We start from the raw sequence: 20,409 nt of genomic DNA, 5'->3' as shown, positions 1-20,409 counted from the left end.
GCCACTGGCTCCTTTTTGCCCAGGTAACAGATCACCAGGAGCACACCTAGTCTGCCCCTGGGGCCAGGCCCACAGGTGCTGGTTTCCTGGTGGTGGCATATGTGAACCTTGCTGGAACTCAAGGAGCAGCCAGCATGGGTGAGAGAGAAAGGAGGCCCCTCCCAGGCCACCGAGAACACCAGAGTTTGTGACTGTGTCTCAGCTGGGTCGGGGGATAGCAGCGAGGTGAGCCAGTCACTGGTGCCAGCCCTCCCACACAGGGTCTGCTGAGGCTCTACCCAAGCCCAGCACATGAGGAAGCAGAATGTTTCTGCTAGGCAAATTCAGCTGGACACCCAGGGCTGCTGGTTCTCAAACTCCTACACTGCAAACACTGGGGTGCCAGTAGCTTCTCAAAAGATTCAGCTATAAAGTTAAAATATAGATGCTTCCTGCATTCATTAGCAAACAGCCAGTGAGCAGAGGTTCCAGGTGAGGCTAGGGAAGAGGGGTTCTGAAGCTGAGACCAGGACAGACAACCACAACACTCCCAGCCAAAGAAGGGGTGCTTGGCCCAAGACCTCAGGCATCCCAGGGGCACTGATGGGCCTTGGGGGTGTTGATCCCAGGAGGGCCTGGCAAATGATTTTCATATGAATGCATAAACTCCATGGACGATCCCCCTCCTTCCTGCCCTCCCTCTCTGAACAAAGATGACCAGATTAGTAACTGTAAGAAAAATGATTGCTCTGTGAAAGGTGTCCCAGCCTTTAAGAATGCTGTGCTGGTCCCCGAGATTGCCCAGAGTGCCCAGGTACTAGACTTCCACGTAGGACTGCAGGAACACAGGCCAAGAAGCTTCCTATAAGGTATAGCTGGGGAAAGGGCAGAGGTGGAGACCAGAAGAGGGTTGGTGGGGGTAGGGCCAACGTTCCAGGAAACACCTGCAAAGGCCTGGAAAGGAGATGAGTCCCAATGTTGGCATTTTCGGTTAATGTCTCAATTACTAGCTAACGTCCTTATCAACTAACAGCTTAGCAACCAGCACAGGAGTGCAGTAAGGATGGGACCAGGGTCCCAGCAGGCTCCTGGGAATTCCCACAGCCCTGGTTAATGCTGTGTCCAGGGGCCACCATGGGAAATAGGGAGTGCTATCTGTGCTCTGCACCAGGCATTTCTAAGTCCCAGTGAGTTACCTGCCTCTGGGCCCGTTCCCACCCCCAGGAAAAATGCCTCTGCCTTCTCCCAGGAGAACAGGAGGGACATTACAAAGGCCCAAAGCATGTAGGGACCGAGACAAGGGATGATGTGCTTGTTTTTGTGCTGTGTGGGGAGAAGGGGGTGAAAGATGCCACAGCTCAGAGCACTTGACCTCAGCAGCCATCAAAACGTGCCTCCCAGTCAGAAGAACCAGAAAAAGCAAGTCGTTCTTTGATCATCTCCACCCATCTGCCCCCTCACCAGAAGCGAGTGCTTTAGAGCTGTAAACAATGTTATTTTTGCCTCCTCTTAGAAAATCTGAGTGTTGCTTTTTCTTTATCAGCCAAGGGAGTTCTGTGTAGGTTCAGGCCTTGTACATTCAAAACCAGCTTATCCCAGAAAACCACATCCCCAGCAAGTGAATGGTTTCTAGTTGTGCTAACATCTGGGCTCCAATTGCACATTCCTTAGTGTTAAATAACATCCCTGTGTAAAATACCTACAGAGTTGTCTCTCTTTCTCACTCATTCTCTCTGTGCTGTCTCCCTCCCCGCTCCCTCCCCCTCTCACACTCAACTCAACCCCAGAAAGAAGCATTGCACAGATAGAGGGCGCTGTTTTTCAGCTGAAGGTCACCAAAGCGGCCAGGGATCCACTAGGCAGTTCCTGAGCTTGCTCTTGGGTCAGCCCTTTTGGGGCAAAGCACGTTTGAGCCAGAGCAAACCTTGCCTGGGCGCAGCCCCCGGGGTCTTGTCTCCAGGCCTGCCTACCACTGCCCACCATTGGAGAGAGGCCAAAGGGAGATGGCTGCTGCCCCTGTTCTCCCTGGCGGGGGTCAGCGTGTTGCCTAGCCACACGGAGGGCTTCCAAAAGGTGACATGGTGGCCAGGCTACGGCCTGTAGATCTTGATGACATCCTTGATGGGCCGTCGGCAGATGGGGCAACAGGCCCGTGCCTGCCTTTTGAGCCGCAGGCCACAGCTGTAACACAGGCACATGTGTCCACACGCGTAGATGACTGTGTCCACCTCGCCATCGAAGCACACTGTGCACTCACCACTCTTGCTGCCTGTTGGTTCTGGAGGGGAGAAGGCTGGGGACACTGGGGGACTCAGCGGGGAGCTGGGGGCTGTCACTGGCAAAAGGGAGATAGAATGTGCATTAATGATGTGGTTCTCAGGTGGGCTTTGCTGGGCGACCCCAGGGAGGCAGCACTTCTATGGTGGAACTGGTTTGGTGGGGGGGGGCAACTTGGAGAGATGCCAATTTTGGCTTGCCTGTGGGATTGGCTCCCTCTTCTATTCTTCTAGCCTGCCAAGCATCAAGATCAAATGCCACTGCCATCAGCCTCTGGGATGCCCTATCTTGAGGTTTCTGCCCCTCCAGCTGGATACTGCAGAGGGCAGGTGCAGAGGCAGGGGGCGAGGTGGCTGCCCTGTTTAGCCCAGAAGGCCAAGGAGTCAGGCCTGTCCCCTACTGGGGTTTGCATTTCCTTACCCAGGGATGACTCTGACTCCGAGGAGGACTGGTTGACACTGAAGGTCATATCTGAATCGCTATCATCCTGGGAGCCGCTGAAGGATCCTGATGGGGTCGTGGTGGCAGGACTGGACTGCAGTGTACCTGAGACCCAAAGAGACTCAGTGAGAAGCAGTGGGAGGCTGGACATGCTCTGCTAGTCCCTGCTTTTTTTTTGTTTTTTTTTTTTTTCTTTTATTGGCAGCACTTGGCTTTGAACTCAGGGCCCCATGCTTGCTGATGGCTAGGCAGGTGCTCTATCACTTGAGCCATTCCAACAGCCATTTTTTGTGATGGGTTTTTTTCAAGATAGGGTCTTGTGTACTATTTGTCCAAGGCTGGCTTTGAACCACAATCCTCCTGATCTCTACCTACTGAGTAGCTGGATTATAGGCGTGAGCCACCTGTGCCCGGCAAGTTCCTGGTTCTTTGTTATTGTGCATCTCAGCTTTCCTGTCTCTCTAAAGAGAGGAGAGCCACCTCCCAGGGTCTGCGGAGGACGGATGAGTTCTCAGAAGGGTGATGGGTACCCGTTCTTTGCCTGTCTGGCCTCTATGTTTTGAGTCTTCCAGAAACAGCACTGGGGTGTCGTGGGTCTCCACTGCCAGGTGAGGCCAGTAAGAACTTCCACTCCATCTTCCCAGTGCTGGTTCAAGGGCATGACCTCAACGCAGAGAAACTAAGGCAGATACCTTAAAGCAACTGGGGCCAATAGGAGAAGGGGACCAGGTACTAGAGGAAAGGTTAGATCAAGAAGAATTAACCTAGAAGGTAACACATATGCACAGGAAATCAATGCTAGTCAACTCCTCTGTATAGCTATCCTTATCTCAACTAGCAAAAACCCTTGTTCCTTCCTATTATTGCTTATACTCTCTCTTCAACAAAATTAGAGATAAGGGCAAAATAGTTTCTGCTGGGTAGTGAGGGGTTGGGGGGAAGAGGGAGGGGATGGGGAGGGGGTAAAGGAGGGGATAGGAGAAGGAGGGAGAAATGACCCAAACATTGTATGCAAATATGAATAAAAAAATAATAAGAAATTAAAAGCAAAAGAAAAAAAAAAAAAAAAAAAGGAAGGGCATGAAATGTAAGCAAGGCCACTGAGGCCCACTTCTAGAACTTCCACTATTGCTGGGAAAGGAAGGGCTCATTCCCTTGGGAGGCAAGCCTGGTACTTTGGGTGCTGCTCTGGGGCAAGACCCTGCCTAGAGTGAAGCCAGTAGGGGAAAGCAGAGCTCTGAGATGGAAATACAGATGGATCCTATCAATACTAGATCCAGTTGTTCGTGAACCAACCCAACCTCCACCCAATCTAATCCACCCAATCTATTCTGAGTTATGTGTGTTAATAAATTTCCCATTTTGCTTCAGGCACTTAGAATGGGGATTTGTTACAAGATCCTTGGCTGCTAGTGTAATCAACATGGATGAGTTTTTCTTCCCAAGCTCTCTGCCAATTCAGGTAAGTTATTTTTCAGGATGAAGAGAGATGCACTTCCTTGAGGATATTTGAAGAGGTAGATGGTCAGATAATGTAGCATAGGGCTCTCTGAGGCTGGGACCAGGGGAACAAGTCCCTAGCCTTCAGACATAGTCCCTTCCTTTCTACCTTCTCTCCTGACCACTCAAGGCTCCTCCTGGTACCTCCAGAGGTGCAAGGGAGGGGGTGGGGTTCAAGGCTCACTTCTTGTAGGAACTTGGGCAACTCAGGCTGACAAGTTGCTCCTGTAATGATGATGGTTAAAGATGGCAGAGAACCTATTTCATCCTCATGGCAACCCCATCATGCAGGTGTTACTCTTTTTCTATCCAGAAGGACACGGAGGTTCAGGAGAGTCTGTGATTCGTGCAACACGTTCATCCTTCATGGTTGACCAGCTATGTGACTCTGGGATGTCACTTAACCTGTGTTTTGATTCTCTTGTCTATAAGTGGGGGTTCTGACGGTCTCACAGGGTCACCAGGAGCCACAGTGCCAGAGGCAGCATGTGGAATGTTGATTGTTTCTGCTCCTAGTTGGGACTGATGTCTGGGACATAAGAGTGTTGCTGTGCTCTCAGGGACACTTTCCCGATCACTGCCCTCACTTCCCCAAGATGGGAGGGAAGCTCTCCTGCTATAGCGAATGTCACACTACAGCTGTCCCTTCCAGCATCTGTGAGCTCCTCAAATGCAACATGGGTGGACTGTCCTAGCTACCAGGACTTGGCCTACAGCTTGTGGCTTCTCTTTCTATTCATGGCAGGAGGGAAAGCAAGAATGTTCTCAAAACGGGATGGCTCAAGCCTCCATCCCCTTTTCTGCAGACAGTGCCATTCTCATTCCCTCTGGCATGTGTTATTGAATTTACTTTGTTTCCTACACTTAATACGCATTACATAAGTCTTGAAAGTCCTAATACAATAAATCATAACAAGGGAGATAAAAATTGCCCCGGCCATTTACCGACTGCATACAGCCTGCCAAGCCCTGAAACCAGCCAGTTACCTATCTAGATTGGTGATCTGCAAAGCGCAGTCCAGAGAGCGGCAAGGCCAGCATCCTGAGCACCTGTTGGGAACGTTATCTTCTTAAGGTGCGCCCAGACCCCACTGTGAAGGGCAGTGTGGAGTGGGTGGAGCCAGGCGGCCTTGGGCGGGGTGACTGACAGGAGGGGCGTGGTCCTCCCAGAAAGGGGGCGTGGCACGCTAGACGGGACGGGGCGACTCACCAAGGAGGCGTAGCTGGCCGGCGGGGCCGCCGCGCACCGCAAAGAAGGCCCAGAGCGCCTGCGTGGTGTCCACGCACAGCAGGCGGCCGCGTGGTCGCCCGTTGACGGCCAGCAGCACCTCGCCGCCCGGCCGCAGCGTGAAGCTGAGCGCGTCGCCGCCACTCGGCACGGGCCCGGCGCGCGCTACCACCCAGTACTCCTTGCGGTCCAGCAGCGCGTCGGGGTCGGCGGGCAGCTCGGCGGGCCGCAGCGCGCCCGGGTCACACGACGTGATGCCGAAGGCCAGTGCGCCCGGCGGCGCCAGCCCCGGACGCCCCACCTCCACGAAGAGGCTCTCGCCGGGCCGCAGCGGGCGCTCGGAGAAGACGAGCGTGCGGCCGCCGTCGGGCCGCGGCGCGCACGCCACCTTGCGGTCCGCAGACAGGCTCACGTCGGGCCCGCGCGTGGCGTGGAAGCGCAGATCCGCCTCGAGCAGCGCGGGCGACGACGCGGGCCGCGGGCGCTCGCGGGGCCCGCATGGGATGGCGGCGGCCGCCACGTCGGTGGGCGGCGGGCCCGGGCTGCGCCCCAGCGCCAGGTGGCCCAGCTTGGCCACCACCTGGCTATTCTCCAGCTCGTTGTTGTCGAAGTTGGCCGCGTCGTGGCTGCTGGGCGGCAGGCAGGCGCTGAAGCGGGCCTGGCCCAGGCGCGCGGGCGTCAGCGTGTCTGCGAAGGCGCTCTCTGCAGGGACAGGGGACAGACGACAGTGAGCACGGGTGCCCGCAGCCCGATCCCGGCTTTCCGTGCTGTATTCTTGTTTAATGCGCGGCGGGAGCATGCAGATGGATTAAGCACAGTACTGTTTGGATTGACACTGACCTTTGGGGGACTGGGGAGCCCTCTCCCTTTCCAATCCCGCCTCCTTCCTTCTCTCCAGGTCACCTCCCTTTCTCCCACCCTCCTCCTCCTCTTACCTCCCTCCTTTCTTCCTCTTTCCCTCCCGAGATTTGAGGTTTTCATGCATTTTAAAAGTCCTTTGCGTGTCTGTCTCCCCGGCCAGAACCTAACTTTCATCACAGCCACCCTGCCAGCTGTGTGCTTGTACAGAGAACGGAAATAAGGCACGTAAGTCACCCGACGGCTGCCTGGGAAAGAAGGCAAGACCCGGGCAGGTCCCCTTATGTAACATAAGCAAGGCCTTAACAAGAGATGGACTCAGTCTAGAACAGAAAGCCAAGGGGAAGTCTTCCAAGTCTGTTAGGAGTATGTTTCTGAATAAGGTGTAACGGAATGAAAAATGTTCGCGGCACGACCACAGCTGAACACGATGAAATATGGCTTATCGCTCACATAGTCCAGCGCTTCACACTTTGGTCAATATGTGCTTGTTTTGTCTTCCTAATTAGAATGTGATTACTGGGAGGGCAGCGTCTGTGCCATTCGGCAACCCACCCTGTGCTTAGGGCTTAGCAAACTATTAGCGTGACACTTTGTTAATAGTTCAGTGAATAAATGAATGAGTTAATGAGCTCTCTAGAAAACACTGCCACGCTGAATAACAAAGCAATCAGGGAAACAGCAGTCATTAAAAATATCTCGAAGGGTTTTTAGTAATAAAATATTCTTGTCAAGCGTAATCAGTACACAAGAAAAAGTGTTCCTCAAACTTTTTCAACCTGACCCCTCCCGCCAGGACTGTCAATGGTTACTATTTTGTAGTTTGTATCCTGGAAAAATCTGTTTCTTTCTCTTTAGTCTTCCAGTTATGCACTGAAATCATAAGGAACATGGCTTTCACGCCCCAGACCATGAGTCTGATGTGTTCCTCTTAGACTGGGTTTACACTTCTCAGAAAGCCAGGAGGTCTGCTGACAGCAGCGGCCGCTGTGCTGGCCTATTCCTGAGGAGGTTTGGTCTCCTGTTCCATGGCTAGAGGTGGGTCCTCTCCCCACACAGTGCACCTTGTCTTAGAGAACACCTTCCCATATACAGCTTGAGGAAAGAGGTTCAATTGGTTTCAACTGGTTCTTTAAAAAAAATATGTTTATATCATTTTATGTATATGCATAGGAAGTCAAGTTTTAGAAATGCACAGAAGTGCTAGCAGTAATGATCTCTTGCAATAAGTGTGTGCAAGACTTTTCTTTAGATTTTTTTTGGTATCCATTTCTACAAGTATGACTACACATTTTTAAAATAAAAACATCAATAAATATTGTTAAAAATTGAGTTTTCAGTTAATATTTAACAATGTGGAGAAATGCCCATAATATAGTACTAAATGAAAAGAGAGCCAGGCCCCAGTGTCATCCTAGCTCTCAGTGTCACGCCTGTAATCCTAGCTACTCAAGAGGCAGAGATCAGAAGAATTGTGGTTCGAAACCATCCCCAGGCAAATAGTTCCTGAGACTCTATCTTGAAAAAAATGATTAGAGAAAAGGACTGGTGGAGTGGCTTAAGCAGTAAGACAGCCTGCCTAGCAAGCATGAGATCCTGAGTTCAATGAAACCCCAGTATCACCAAAAAAAGAAGAAAAAGAAATTATAAAACTGGGTATATAGTTTAATTCTAATTTAGTGGGAAATGGATGCATAGGAAAAATATAGGAAGGAAATACATAGTGTAGTTAGTTCTGGGTAGAAATTCCCTTTACAGTTTTCTAATTTTTCTCATATATTGATGTTGTGATCAGAACAAAAAGCATGTGCAAAAGTATAATAAAACTAGTACTTTTTCTGACGAGTTATTTTAGGGAAATGGTTGTTGCAGGGAGCTTTTTGGTGTAATGCACTTTTCCCAGGGCTCCCTGCCCCACCCACGGTTGTTCTGCCAGGCCAAGCCTAAAGGCGTTGGTCTCAGCTCCCCAGAGCCTCTGATCGCCTTGGGTCCTGCTTGCTCTGGCTCTGCTTTTGCCACCACCTCACCTCTGCCCTCCACCCCCAATGCTCCCTTCTTGTCCCTAATGGCCCCAGACCACAGCCTGTTCCTTAGCAAGCATCCTGGTTAGCAGCATGGTTTATGTTGATGGGAAGACCTAGGTTCAAGGCCTGGCTTTGGCTCTTCCTGGCTGTGTGATGTTAGATGTAATTTCCTCTTTTAAAGCTTCAGCTTCCTCAATTTAAAATGCAATAATAGTGGTAAACCCCTCGCCCATTAGGAAATTCAGTTACTATAAGAGTGTCGTACAGAGCACAGCACTAACTGCTCGAAGCACACTGGTTCTGACCATCACTGTTCAGTTATTCCACAAAACATACAGAGCTCTGACCACGTGCCAGGTGAACGCTGCTGAGCAAACAGGCATGGCCTCTGAGTTCATGGATAGCCTTTCCAGTGTGAGACAGACTCCCATAGAGCTCTCCTTCAAGAAACTAATGAGCACCACCAAGACCCATCGGCTTCTGTGGCTTTGTAAGGTGGGCATGCTTCCCTGGGGGAACTCGAGATATTGTGTGCTACTCAAGGTCACACGCCAGGAAGGGACAGAGCTGGGGTTCTCCAAGAGTGTGTGCAAAGGGGACTTGCTCAGCAATGGGCCAAAAAAGGCTTCTCTGACAGCCAGGAGGGGGCTGAGACCTGAAGTCAAGCAGGAGGCGGCTGGTTGAGAGTGGAGCAAAGCCAGACACTGGGGCTCACGCCTATAATCCTAGATACTCAGGAGGCAGAGATCAGGAGGATCACAGTTCAAAGCCAGCCTGGGCAAATAGTTTGCAAGGCCCTAGCTCGAAAAACCATCACAAAAAGGGGCTGGTGGAGTGGCTCAATGTGAAGACCCTGAGTTCAAACCCTAGTACCACAAAAAAAAAAAAAAAAAGTGGAGCAAAGCATCCCATGTGAGGAACAGCATGTGTGAAAACTGAGGCTCTGGAAGCCTAGTGTGTTTGCGGGTCTGGATTACAGTGTATGGGACCAGCCCTGAGACTGAGACCTGGCACAGCGTAGCCCCTCAGGAAAGGCTGGGTCCTCCTGATTTACTTCCGCGTAAGGAACTTTGCTCCCTTTGCCATCCGCTCTGACTGAGGCAGGCCCAAGCTAAGCACAGTGCTGAACTAGGCCTAACAGGTCAGAATCCACTGCTCAAGAGATTCTACATGGGAACCCTGCCAGCCACAGGTCACCCAAGGGATGAACTGAGACTGCTGGCTTCTAACCTGTGACTCACTCCCTGCCACAATTAAAACACACACAGTCGTTTTCCTGAGCACCTGCTTGTTGGATCTGTGGATGCTGAGTGCCCCACCCAGTCTTCTTCAGTTTATTATGTTTTTTTTTTTTTACAATATTGGGGATTGAACCCAGAGCCTTGTGCATGCTAAGCAAACACTCAAGCACTGAGCTACATCCCCAGCTCTTCTCTGCACTCTAAAATGGGTACATTTCACAATGGGAGGCCAGGAGGCTCTGGAGCAACTCAGAGTCTCATAACCAGGGGGCTGGGGGGGATACAAAAGTGGGCTCCAAAACCAGTCCCCTCGAGGGGCCTCCACCCAGCTGTTCTTCAGTTCTTAGAGCTGCCAGCATGATGACTTGGCCTCAGGTCAAGCAGCCTCCTTGGCGTTTCACTCTCCTAATATGGCTCCTGAAAGGGAGGGTCCAACAGGCACCCCTTCCTCCCGTGGACATCCACTTAGCACATCTCACACAGCATCCCCTAGGTCATGTACAAGGAGGCTGGCCTGGCAGGACAGGCTCCAGCTCTCCCTGGACTTTCTTCAGGGCCTAGCTGTGGGTCTGGGATGAGCCGGGGTCTTCCTTTCTTTCCCTCTCCTCTCTTAGCTCGAATATGTCTTGTGCTAGAAGAAAAGCAGGATTTACGTCCCAGGAGAAAAGACCTTTGCATGATGATGAAAACAAAGGGAGGAAGAGCTGCAGGCAGAGGGACTCATCCATCAGTGACTTTTTTTGTTGTTCCGACCATGCACTGGGCACAGACATGACAGGATGCACTGACAGAATGGGGGTGAGGGAAAGAGGATCTGAGTCACCTATCAAGTGGGCAGAGCCCTTTGTTGACAATGGGGATGCCAGAGGAATGGGGGTGGGGGACCAAGAGTTCCTTCTGAGTGTGTTCAGTGTGGGATGTGCTCAGAGCAGGAGAGGCTGGGCAGGCAAAGGACCTGCCAGAGTTTAGGGGGGCATAAGAGCTGTGAGCATGCATTTGGGGACTGCTTTGATTGCATGTGGTTTGTACCCAAAGGGATCCTGTGTGGAAGCCTGGTCCCCAGTGTGGTAGAACTTTTGAGAGGTCATTAGTGCAAGGTCATTGGGAAGGCTACTTTAGGGAGTGGTTGATGCCGGTCTTGTGGTGTGAGTTAGTTCCCTCAAGAGTGGGTTGTTATAAGAAGAGCAAGTGTAAGCCACCCCCCCATCAAATCTCTCTGGCTTCCTGTCTCACCATGTGATCTCTTTTGTATGGGCTCCCATCACTGCAATTCAGTCACCATGAGGCCCTCATCAGAGGCCAAATCAATGAGACTGCCTGATCTTGTATTTTTCAGCTTGCCCAACTATGAGCTAAACAAACCTTTTTTCTTTACAAAGTACCCAGCCTTAGGTATTTTGTTATAGCAATAAAAAACAGACTAAGAAAACCAGCTTAGAGGTAGCACTCTAGGCCTGCTGATGGACTCAGATCATCTGGAGAAACTGGGTAGATAACGAGAAAGGGCCTTGCTTTTAAAGCAACTTGATTAAGTCTATGATTGCTTTTATATATGTTTTGATATGTGTGTTGTATTACACCATTTAAGAAAAGTCCACATGGCTAGCATAGAATCATGGCAGGGGGAGGAGTGGCAGGGGAAGGAGTGGCAGGGAGGTGGGAGGAAAACCAGGAGCTCAGGAGGCTCAGCAACCTTAAGTAGTATCCAAGAAGCCAGGGAGAGGTCACGTATGCTGACGGTGAGAGGCTGAGAAAGAGGAGAGGGGCGTGAGCTTGGGTTTGGCAGCATGGGGTTGAAGACTGAGTGTGACAAGTTGAAGTTTGGCAAGAGTGGGGACCTATGCCTTGTGGGCTGAATTCGCAGGGGGAAGAAGACAGTGGCAGGGACTATACTTGAGAAAGATCTGCCCTGAAGAGCAGAGAAGTGAGATAGCAGGTGCTGGAAACAGTCAAGCACATTTCAAAACGATGGAAGCCTGTTGAGGATGTAGCTCAGGGGTAGAGCACTTGCCTAGCACGTGCTTGGGTTCCATCTCCAACAGTGCAAAAAATTTTTAAAAAACGAAGTCCCAGAGCTCTTGGATGTATGATAGAAGCAACATACAACAATAGGTGGACAGAGAGAAGGGGACTCAGGCAGGGGGTGTTGGGACCTGAGGGGAGATGTGGATTTTGACAAGGGTCATGGTGGAGGGGACAGAAGTCTGCAGGCCCCAAGCCCACACTTTCCTGACACTGTGCCTCCACCAGCCAAATGAGCCTGGGCCAGGATCACAAACCTTAGCTGGGTCTGGCAAGTCCTGAGCTCAGTTTTCCCACCTGCACAGTGGGACCTCAGCTTGTCTCATGACCTGTGGGGAGGATTAAGTAGACTGAGAAAATGAGGTACCTGGCTTCATGCTGACACAGAACAGGCCTTCAGGAGCCCTCAGTAGGGCAGGCCAGCAGCAGAGTGGAGGTTTTATTCCAGACTGGGAAAGGACAGCCCTTTTGGCCACCTTGCCACAAAAGTGCCTTATTTTTAAGGTAGGGAGTGGCACCAACTCTGTGCTATTCCCTCTGGGGCTCTGAAGGAATAGCTTAACTATTCCTTCCTGCCTGGTGAGAGTGCACACAGGTCTGTCACTGAGGCACCCCTGGGTCCAGAGCCAACACTTCTACCAAGGCCACTGGTCAGTTGGGTGACCTTGGGAAAGTCCTTGACCCTTCTCTGGTGTCAGTGTCCTCCCCTGCAGCCTGAAGTGGGACACTTGGTCTCTAGTCCTGCACTTAGAGCCCTAAGTTTAAGTCTTAAACTCTTTGTTCCTAACACAAATGAACCAATGCTCACTCTAGAACCACCATTATGTGACCTTGGCCAAGCTATAAACCATTTTACACAGGGATTTGAGCATCCTTGGATTTTGGTGTCCATGGTGGTGGTGGTGGGGTGTCTGCAATCAATCATGACAGATACAGGGATGACTGTATTAACAAAGGGTCTCGGTGTTTTCCAGTTGGGGATATGATACCTTGCAAGGTATCCACACCCACTTTGGTACCTGCACCCAATTTTCCTTTGGGGAGAACTACTCCTCTCCCACTCCCCATTATCTTGATGAGTCGAAGTTCCTTATCCTGGCCAGTCACTTTGTCCCATCTCCTGGCCATGGGCATGGGTTCACAGAGGGGAGCCAAACTGGGCAGAAGGCTAAGTTAGTCTTGAGACTTGAGGAAGCAGCAACCCTGCTGGATTCGTTAAGCTGGGAGGACATGGGACTGGAGGAGCTGGTGGCTTTCTCTCTGTACCAAAGGGAGAGCATGGCTAAGGAGGATGCCAACAAAGCCAATAAGAAATGACTGAGGACAAATATTCCAGGTGCTGTTCTTCAGCAGGTGTCACAAGAAATTATTTCCCCTCCCCCACTTTTTTTGTTGAACAGGATTTCTGTCACATGTAATCACAAATTTCTGACAGTTTGGTCTCTAGTGCCATGGTCTTGGCTTGGTGTTGCTTGTTCAACTTGACAAGCAGTCTACCACTGGGAAGAGGAAGGACATCAGGCTATGACATGAGCCACTCTGTGCTGCCGGGAAGAGGGATGAAACAGAAAGATGCAGCCTCTGTGCATTCATCAAGACTTCATGGAGCTTCCTGCCTCTACCCCTTGCAAGCTGAGTCCCCTTCCTTCTCAGAACTCCAGGTTCTTACCTAAACAGGTCACCCCAGGTCGGGACCCCCAGATGCAGCTTCCTTTATAGCAGCTGGACCCCCAGGCAGGGATGTAGGGCACAGCACACAATTACACCAGGAAAAAACTGTGGCCTGTGGACCCATTGGGATTTCTGACACAACTTTGGCTCAAGTTCAGAAGCTGCTCCCCCACCAACGATCGGGGTGGTGTTTCCCAGACAGGGGTGCCACATGAAATTCAAGAAGACAGGGTACATCTGAGTCAGGGGATATGTTCTCCAAATGCTGCACAGGCATGGACTGTCCTGTATTTGTATTTGCTAATTTGCACAACACTACCAGATGCCATGTTTGGTTTTTGGTTTTCAGACTTTTTCCAATGACATCTGACAGAGGCAAGGGAGGGATGAGGGAGTCCAGTCGGGTTTTGTATTCTGGAATACCAGAACTGGGAATCCAAAGCAACCTGTCACCTCCTTGGTCTTTGTGATGGACAGGAGTCCACACTACCTGGGTGACATGGACATTGGTTACTTGGATGTATCCATTGGGTTCCTGAGACACTCTCTTAGGAAGCTGTAAGGAATTGGGAGGTTTCTAGGAAGGGTATTTTTGAGGTTCTCACATTGGCTTATCAAGTGCTGGCACAGTGAGGTACTTGTGTTTTTTTTTTTTTTTTGTGGAACCAGAATTTGAACGCAGGGCTTCATGCTTGCTAGGCAGATACTCTACCACTTGAATCACTTCACCACTTCTTTTTTTTTTCATTGGGGATTTTTGAGACAGGATCTTGTGAATTATTTGCCTACACTGGCTTTGAACTTCGATCCTTCTGATCTCTGCCTCCCAAGTAATTAGGATTACAGATGTGAGCCACTGCTGTCCCAGCTGGGGTACTTGTTCTTAACTATACAAAGTTATGACTGCTTAGCTTTCATCCATCCATCCATCTATCTGTCTACTCTGTGGCACTGAGGACTGAACCCAGGGTCTTGCACATGACAGACAAGCACTCTACCACTGAGCCACATCTGCAGCTCCTCCTCTTATCTTTGTTATAACTTTTTTCTTCCTGATGACACATCTTTGGGAGGAAAAAAAAATCACCCATCATCCCTTTGCTCAGATGTAACAAGAAAGCAAATATTTATTGTGCCTCAATCACATACCAGAATCTTATTGTTCCTTCTGATTGTAAAATCAACGTAAGCTCTTTACACTTATTTATGTGATTACACTTAATCTTAGCCAAAAGACCAAGAAATGATATATACATACACTTATATCATAAAACATATATATTATATGTATTTTAAATGCAAGTCTTAGAGATATAAGGAGGAAGTGAAATTGACCCATGATCCTATGACTCAGATATGAAATTCCCTCTGATCTCATTTCTTCCTAATTATATATTTATGTGATCACTGTGCTGTGGCCATCCTGCCAATTAGCACAGCTAATTTATTCAGTCTCATTAAGTCATTAAAGGCTGTTTCCAATTTGTAGTTTTATAAAGTTCTAATGCACTCACGCTGCTTCTGAGTGGCTGTGATTTGCTGTCAGCTCAGGGAGACTGGGCTCGGCTGATGCTCCTCAGAAATAGAGTTACAAGAAACAGTGATGGGGATCTATGTGGTTTGAGAAACCTGCATTTTCTGGAGCTGGAATACCAAACTCTTTTGTGAAAGAGAGCAGGTGGGGGAATGGTTAAAATGTCCAAGTGAGGCCTCCGCTTGGAGTGGGTAGCTATTTGTAATCTAGTCTGCCCCAGCCTGGGATCTAGATAGGTGCTCTGGCCTCCGGGCAAATGGGCAGAGATTCTGACTTCTTAGCTGTTGTTTTTTAGGCACTGCATGGTGCCCCTTTCACAATCACCTCTTGCAGCCCTGGCAACAATCCCAAGAGGTAGGTGCTAGCACGAACCTGTTTTATAGATGAAAAAACTGAGGCACAGAGCGTTCGATCACCTGGCCACGGCCACACAGCTGGCAAGTGGAGAGCCAGGTCTAGAGAGAGACTTGGTGACTCCCAAACCCTTGCCTGCTCTTAGCTACTCAAAGTTCTTCTGCGACCTTACTTCTTGGGTGAAGGGAATTCAGAGCCTGGCTACATGAATCTTCCCTTGGTGAGCAGGGGTGGGGGGGAGGGCAAGAAGTCCAAGTCACAGTTTTCCCTAAAGGTATGGGGCCAACAAACCACAAACAGTCTGAATATTCAGACATACAAACAGTGTATTCCATATCATGGAATATTACTCAGCAATAAAAAGGACCAAGCTACTGATATGTACAGTGACCACAGGGGTGAGTCTGAAAACTCTATGCTGAGAAAAACCACACACAGGTACACATCTGTTGCATGACTCCGCTTATACGAAGTCCAGTAACAGCAAAACAAACCTATGGCAGAGGATGAGAACCATGGCTACCTCTGCAGGCGAGAGGGGCAGACTCAGGGGGAGGTGGGACCTTTCCAGGCTCACCCTTCTGGTGGATAAACCTGTCCAAATGCACCCACCTTTAGACTTGGGCACTTCATTGCAGGTAAATTACATCCAGGCTGCCACTCCCTCTACTTGTCTCCCCACCCCAAAATCAATACCAGGTTGGTCCAAGGGCAATCTACAGATTGAAGAATGAAGGTCTCAGGCAGAAAAGAGACAAGTGACTGCCAGGCTGGGGGAGGAGGGAGTAGGGAGTGGCCATTTAAGGGGGATGGGAGTCCCTCTGGGGTGAGTCAATATTGTGGAACAGGGTAGAGGATGCACCTTCTTATGTACGTTCTACCTCAGTTTTTAAAGGGTATACCTATAGCTATCTATCTATCTATCTATCTACTCTTCCTCTATGCCCATTGGCAGGGTGGAATACACACACACACACACACACACACACACACACAAACACACACAATACTGTCTCAGAATTAGGACAGCAAACGTAATCCCTTATGCGCTCCCACCATCAGGACTTCAGCATTATTGGCCACCTGTCTGATTCTTGGGCTCATACCTGTCTGCCACTCAGTGGACCCTGACCCTAACCATGGGTCTGATACACGTGACTGCCCACTGCCTGCGCTGTGTGCCTAGATGGGTACTTGGGTTGGGGCGTTAAGTCTGCTAGGTGAAGAGATGAATATTAAGTGAGCGACGGGGGTAAAAAAGTGAGTACATGCGGGAAGGAGTGAGACACAAATGGTTGAGTGAGCGGTGGACAAGGGAGGGAAAGGATGAACAACAGGACAGATGGATGGATGAGTGAGTGAGCAAGTAGCCAGAGGAAAAAGCGAGTGAACCAGGCTCGGCCCAGCCCGCGTGGGTTCCCAGCCTGGCTCTGAACCACAAGTAGCTTAGCCTCTCCCTGTGCTGCAGTTTTCTCACTGTGTAAAATAAATGATTAAAGAGTGTGAGACGCGTGGCGCCTCCCTGAGCGGCTGTGGCATTAAGGAAGTGCCCTCTGCCCGGCCCCCACCTACCGAGGAGCTGCACCTCGTCTGTGATGCCATAGACGTCGATGAGCGCCCACAGCGGGCCGCCCACGGCCACGCCGCAGTGGAAGAGCACCGGCTCGCCATCGTTGACGCTGTAGAAGACGCGGCCATGGCGATCGGCCCAGTAGGCCAGCACCGTGTCGCGCAGCGCCAGGTTCTCAGGCAGCGCCTTGGCCCAGTAGCCGGGCCGCGTGACCAAGTCGGGGCAGGCGTACTTGGGGATGTCCTGCGCGCTCATGAGCGACGGGTCGTGCGCAGTGAAGCCGAAGCGCAGTGCGCCGCTCCAGCCGGGGCGCACGGCCACCAGGCGCAGCCGCACCTGTTCATACAGCCGGATGGGCCGCTGCGTGAACGTGACGCCATTGCAGAAGCTGTTGCGCCGCGTGGCCCGGCGCGAGTGGCCGTCCAGCCGCACGTTCTTACCCTTGGCCTGCGCGTGGAAACGCGGCGCCTCGCCCAGGACCGGGCGCCGCTCGGAGCCGGGGCCACAGCACGGCCGGGTGGCCAGGAGGCGCGCTGGAGGGCTGGAGTCTGCGGAAGAGAGAGGCAGGTTAGGTCCCGGGACTCCTGTGGGCCCTGGGCATCATTTAATAACCATTCCCACTTAAGGGTCCATCTTAATTAGTCTGGTCCAAGATAGCCTTTGGAAGGTTCCACGCCAGACCGAAGGGGACAGCAAAGTCACAGATGAGCAAACGGAGGCTTACCACTTTGTGTCACTGCCCGCGCGCGTGCGCGTGTGTGTGTGTGTGTGTGTGTGTGTGTGAGAGAGAGGGAGAGAGAGAGAGAGAGATCGAGAGAGAGAGAGAGAGAGAGAGAGAGAGAGAGAGAGAGAGATCCAGCACTCGAGCTGTCCCACTCTCACACTGGCCAACACCAATGAGCTGATCGCCCCGCTGGCTTGGGGGCGAATGACTCCTCCATCCCCATCAAATCCCTCCACAGCTACAGGCTTTCTCCCAGACCATCTCTGGCTTGAGTCCCTTCTACTGCCCCGGGATTCTTGGGGAGTGGAGAGGGGGTCTGGCTGCTTCTCTCTGGGCAATTTGTGTTCAGAAGCAAGGCCCACTCTCTCAAGATCCATACAGTGGGATCTGGCACTTCCTGGCTTGTAAAATAGGGGCGTTATTTAACGCACACAGAGGATACTCAGAGACAATGTGTGTCACAGGCCATTAACCATCTGGCGATCTTTCTGAGGTGCCCAAGCAGCTCCAAGCCAGGACTCTGCAGCTCCTCCCTCACCCACAAAAAATGCAGGCATTGTGAATAAGTTGGCTTTTCCAGAATGCACACTTTTCATTTCTAAGAAAATTCTGCTCCCAAGGGAATTCTAGGGTGGTCTCCTTTAGTAGGACCTGGCCAGTGGTGGCCACCCAAGTGGCCCAGAATTGAGTTGGCCCAGGAAGGAGTGGTTATCTCCCCCTGGTGTTCCTCTGCCCATCCAGGCGCATTCCTGGGAGGTGCCACTTCTCTGCCACTCTTTGCTACAGTATCTGAGATCATCATTTTCATGGCAAATTTTCTTAAGTCACAAGCCACCTGAGGTCCACATGAGAAGAATGGCAATGCTGGGGAATGAGAGGTCAGTGCAGAGCCACACCTCCTACACCCAGCCCTGAGGGATACTGTGCTCTGGGTACCTCATGGGTGGAAGTGAAGTTAACACTGAGGCTGATGGGAGGCAGACAAGCCATGGCCCCCTTCCCCAGCCCAAGGAGAAGAAAGCTGCAGACACTGAGGTAGGAAACCTCATGAAACAGAGTGGATGGGAGGCCCTCATCAAACAGAAGCCACCCATCCATGAGAGACAAAGTCAGGTCAAGGAACAAAGCCAACGTCCCAAATTACAAAAAGACCTTCGGGGACTTTGGTCATTCAGTCACTTAACAAACATCCAGCCAGTCATTTAACAAACATAAAAGGTGCAACCCAGACCCAGCCAGCGGGACAGTTGCAGATTTCTCAGCTCAGGGAGCCTCCTTTGCTTATAAGCCAGGGTGATCTGGGTTGCTAATACTTACAAGTCCGAAGTCCTGATTATCTGACAGAGTGACCACACATTCAGCAAACGTATAAGGGACACTTACTCTGGAAGGTTGTTTGCCATGTATGCCCTTGCTTAATCCTCATAGCAACCCTACAAGGTAAGGACTGCTATTGCCCATCTCTGACATGGGGACAAAGAAAAGACGTTTCAGACAGATTGAGTCACTTGCCCAAAGTCACACAGCCATTTTAGCTCTGGGCAGAGCTAGGATTGAAGCCAGGCTTGTGTGAGGCCCAGACCTGTCTTTTAAACCATTTTACTCTACTCTCTGCCTTTTAGGAACACAGGGTGGGTGGAAGAACTGGGCCGAAACTCCCCGACACAGGAGAGATAAGCAAGAGTTGTTTCTCCCAGGGGCTCCCTTCACCCCTGGGAGGCTGGCCAGCCTCTGGGCAGGCACAGGAGGGCAGCAGCAGAATGCTTGTTCTATTGCTCATTCATTCATTCATTCATTCATTCCCTCACTTGTACTTTCTGCAGGTCGCACATCCTGACCTCACAGGGATCTGAGTCTCCCACTGTCACAGCTGAATACACAGTGCCAACGGGGCATGATAACGGCTAGTGGCATTTGGAGGAGGGGCTGGAGTAGTCGTAAGGGCAGGACGAAGGGCCTGCTGCAGAGCTGTTTCAGAAGACAAAACCCACACAAGTGCAATGCCCAGGTGTTAGCCAGGAGCAGAGGCAGCACAGGGCAGTAGAGGTTTGTGTACATCCATGCCCTTGAACGAGCCATTTCACTTCAGGGCTATAGCTTCTTCTGGTACCTAAAGGCCAAGGTCCCCTGCAGCTGGCGATGTCTCCAGGAAACATTAAATAAGACCACAGATCAAAGTCCTCATCTCCCCTCCCCATCACTGGCTGTTCTCCAGTCTTTTCCTGTTAGTTTCCTTACAAACGAACCCGGGATCCTAAGCAGACATTCTGCAGGGCCAACTGACAATTGTGGGTGCCCTTCCGGGTGGGAGACTTGCTGCCTGCTCACTGTAAGAGGAAGTTTCCTGCAAAACCAGCTATATGTCAGGATAAAATGCAGCCAAGGAACTGAGAAGTTTACATATTTGTTTAATCTTGATTACATGATCGGACTTCCTTCAGGGAGTGAGGGATAAACACTCTTATTCCCCCCACCCCTGCAACACCCCCAGGCCAGAGCTCTGGCAGGACACATTTCTAAGAGGACATGTTATTTACACAAATTGAAGACACTTAATATAAAGGCCAACATTAAGCAAACTGAACACCTGCTTTCAGCTCAGCTCAGGGAAAGTGGTTCCCACAAGCTAGAGGTAGAGGTGGAGGTGGACTCTACAAGGTAGGGGTAGACTCCAAGGACCCTGCTATCATCCTGGTGTGGAGATGTCAGGGCAAACCTGAACTTTGTCACTTAAATTGCTGCAATAAACATGACAACTGCATTGTGGCAGTTGGAAAGAGAAAGAAACCTTGAACTCTAACTGGTACTGCAGTTTTAATTAGTCTTGTCTATACTCTGAGCCCACAGAGAACCATTGTCTGCACCTCACCATGTGCCTGGCCCTGGGCTGGATGTTTTTCAATCGGACCTGCAGATAATTTTTTTTTCTTGTTTTGGTGGTACTGGGATTTGGGCTCAGGGTCTCACGCTTGGTAGGCGGGCGTTC

At 50.9% G+C, this 20,409-nt stretch overlaps 1 protein-coding gene across 2 annotated transcripts in view; it reads right to left on the bottom strand.

Annotated features, from left to right (window-relative positions):
* Window positions 1-1,283: 1,283 nt before the first annotated feature.
* The window catches only part of Neurl1b (neuralized E3 ubiquitin protein ligase 1B), a 32,723-nt gene continuing 13,597 nt past the window's right edge, over window positions 1,284-20,409 (bottom strand). For both annotated transcript variants that reach the window (XM_020176932.2, XM_074058592.1), the window contains 4 exons: window positions 16,702-17,247; window positions 5,408-6,127; window positions 2,677-2,802; window positions 1,284-2,314 (listed from right to left, as the gene is read on the bottom strand). In XM_020176932.2, coding sequence (XP_020032521.2) covers window positions 2,070-2,314; window positions 2,677-2,802; window positions 5,408-6,127; window positions 16,702-17,247 — 1,637 coding nt within the window. In that variant the 3' untranslated portion in view covers window positions 1,284-2,069. The remainder of the gene's footprint in view (window positions 2,315-2,676; window positions 2,803-5,407; window positions 6,128-16,701; window positions 17,248-20,409) is intronic.

Source organism: Castor canadensis, chromosome 16 (assembly GCF_047511655.1).
Source record: "Castor canadensis chromosome 16, mCasCan1.hap1v2, whole genome shotgun sequence".
Taxonomy (NCBI): domain Eukaryota; kingdom Metazoa; phylum Chordata; class Mammalia; order Rodentia; family Castoridae; genus Castor; species Castor canadensis.
Note: the sequence above shows the minus strand (reverse complement) of the source record. Positions and strands in the feature narration are given on the sequence as shown.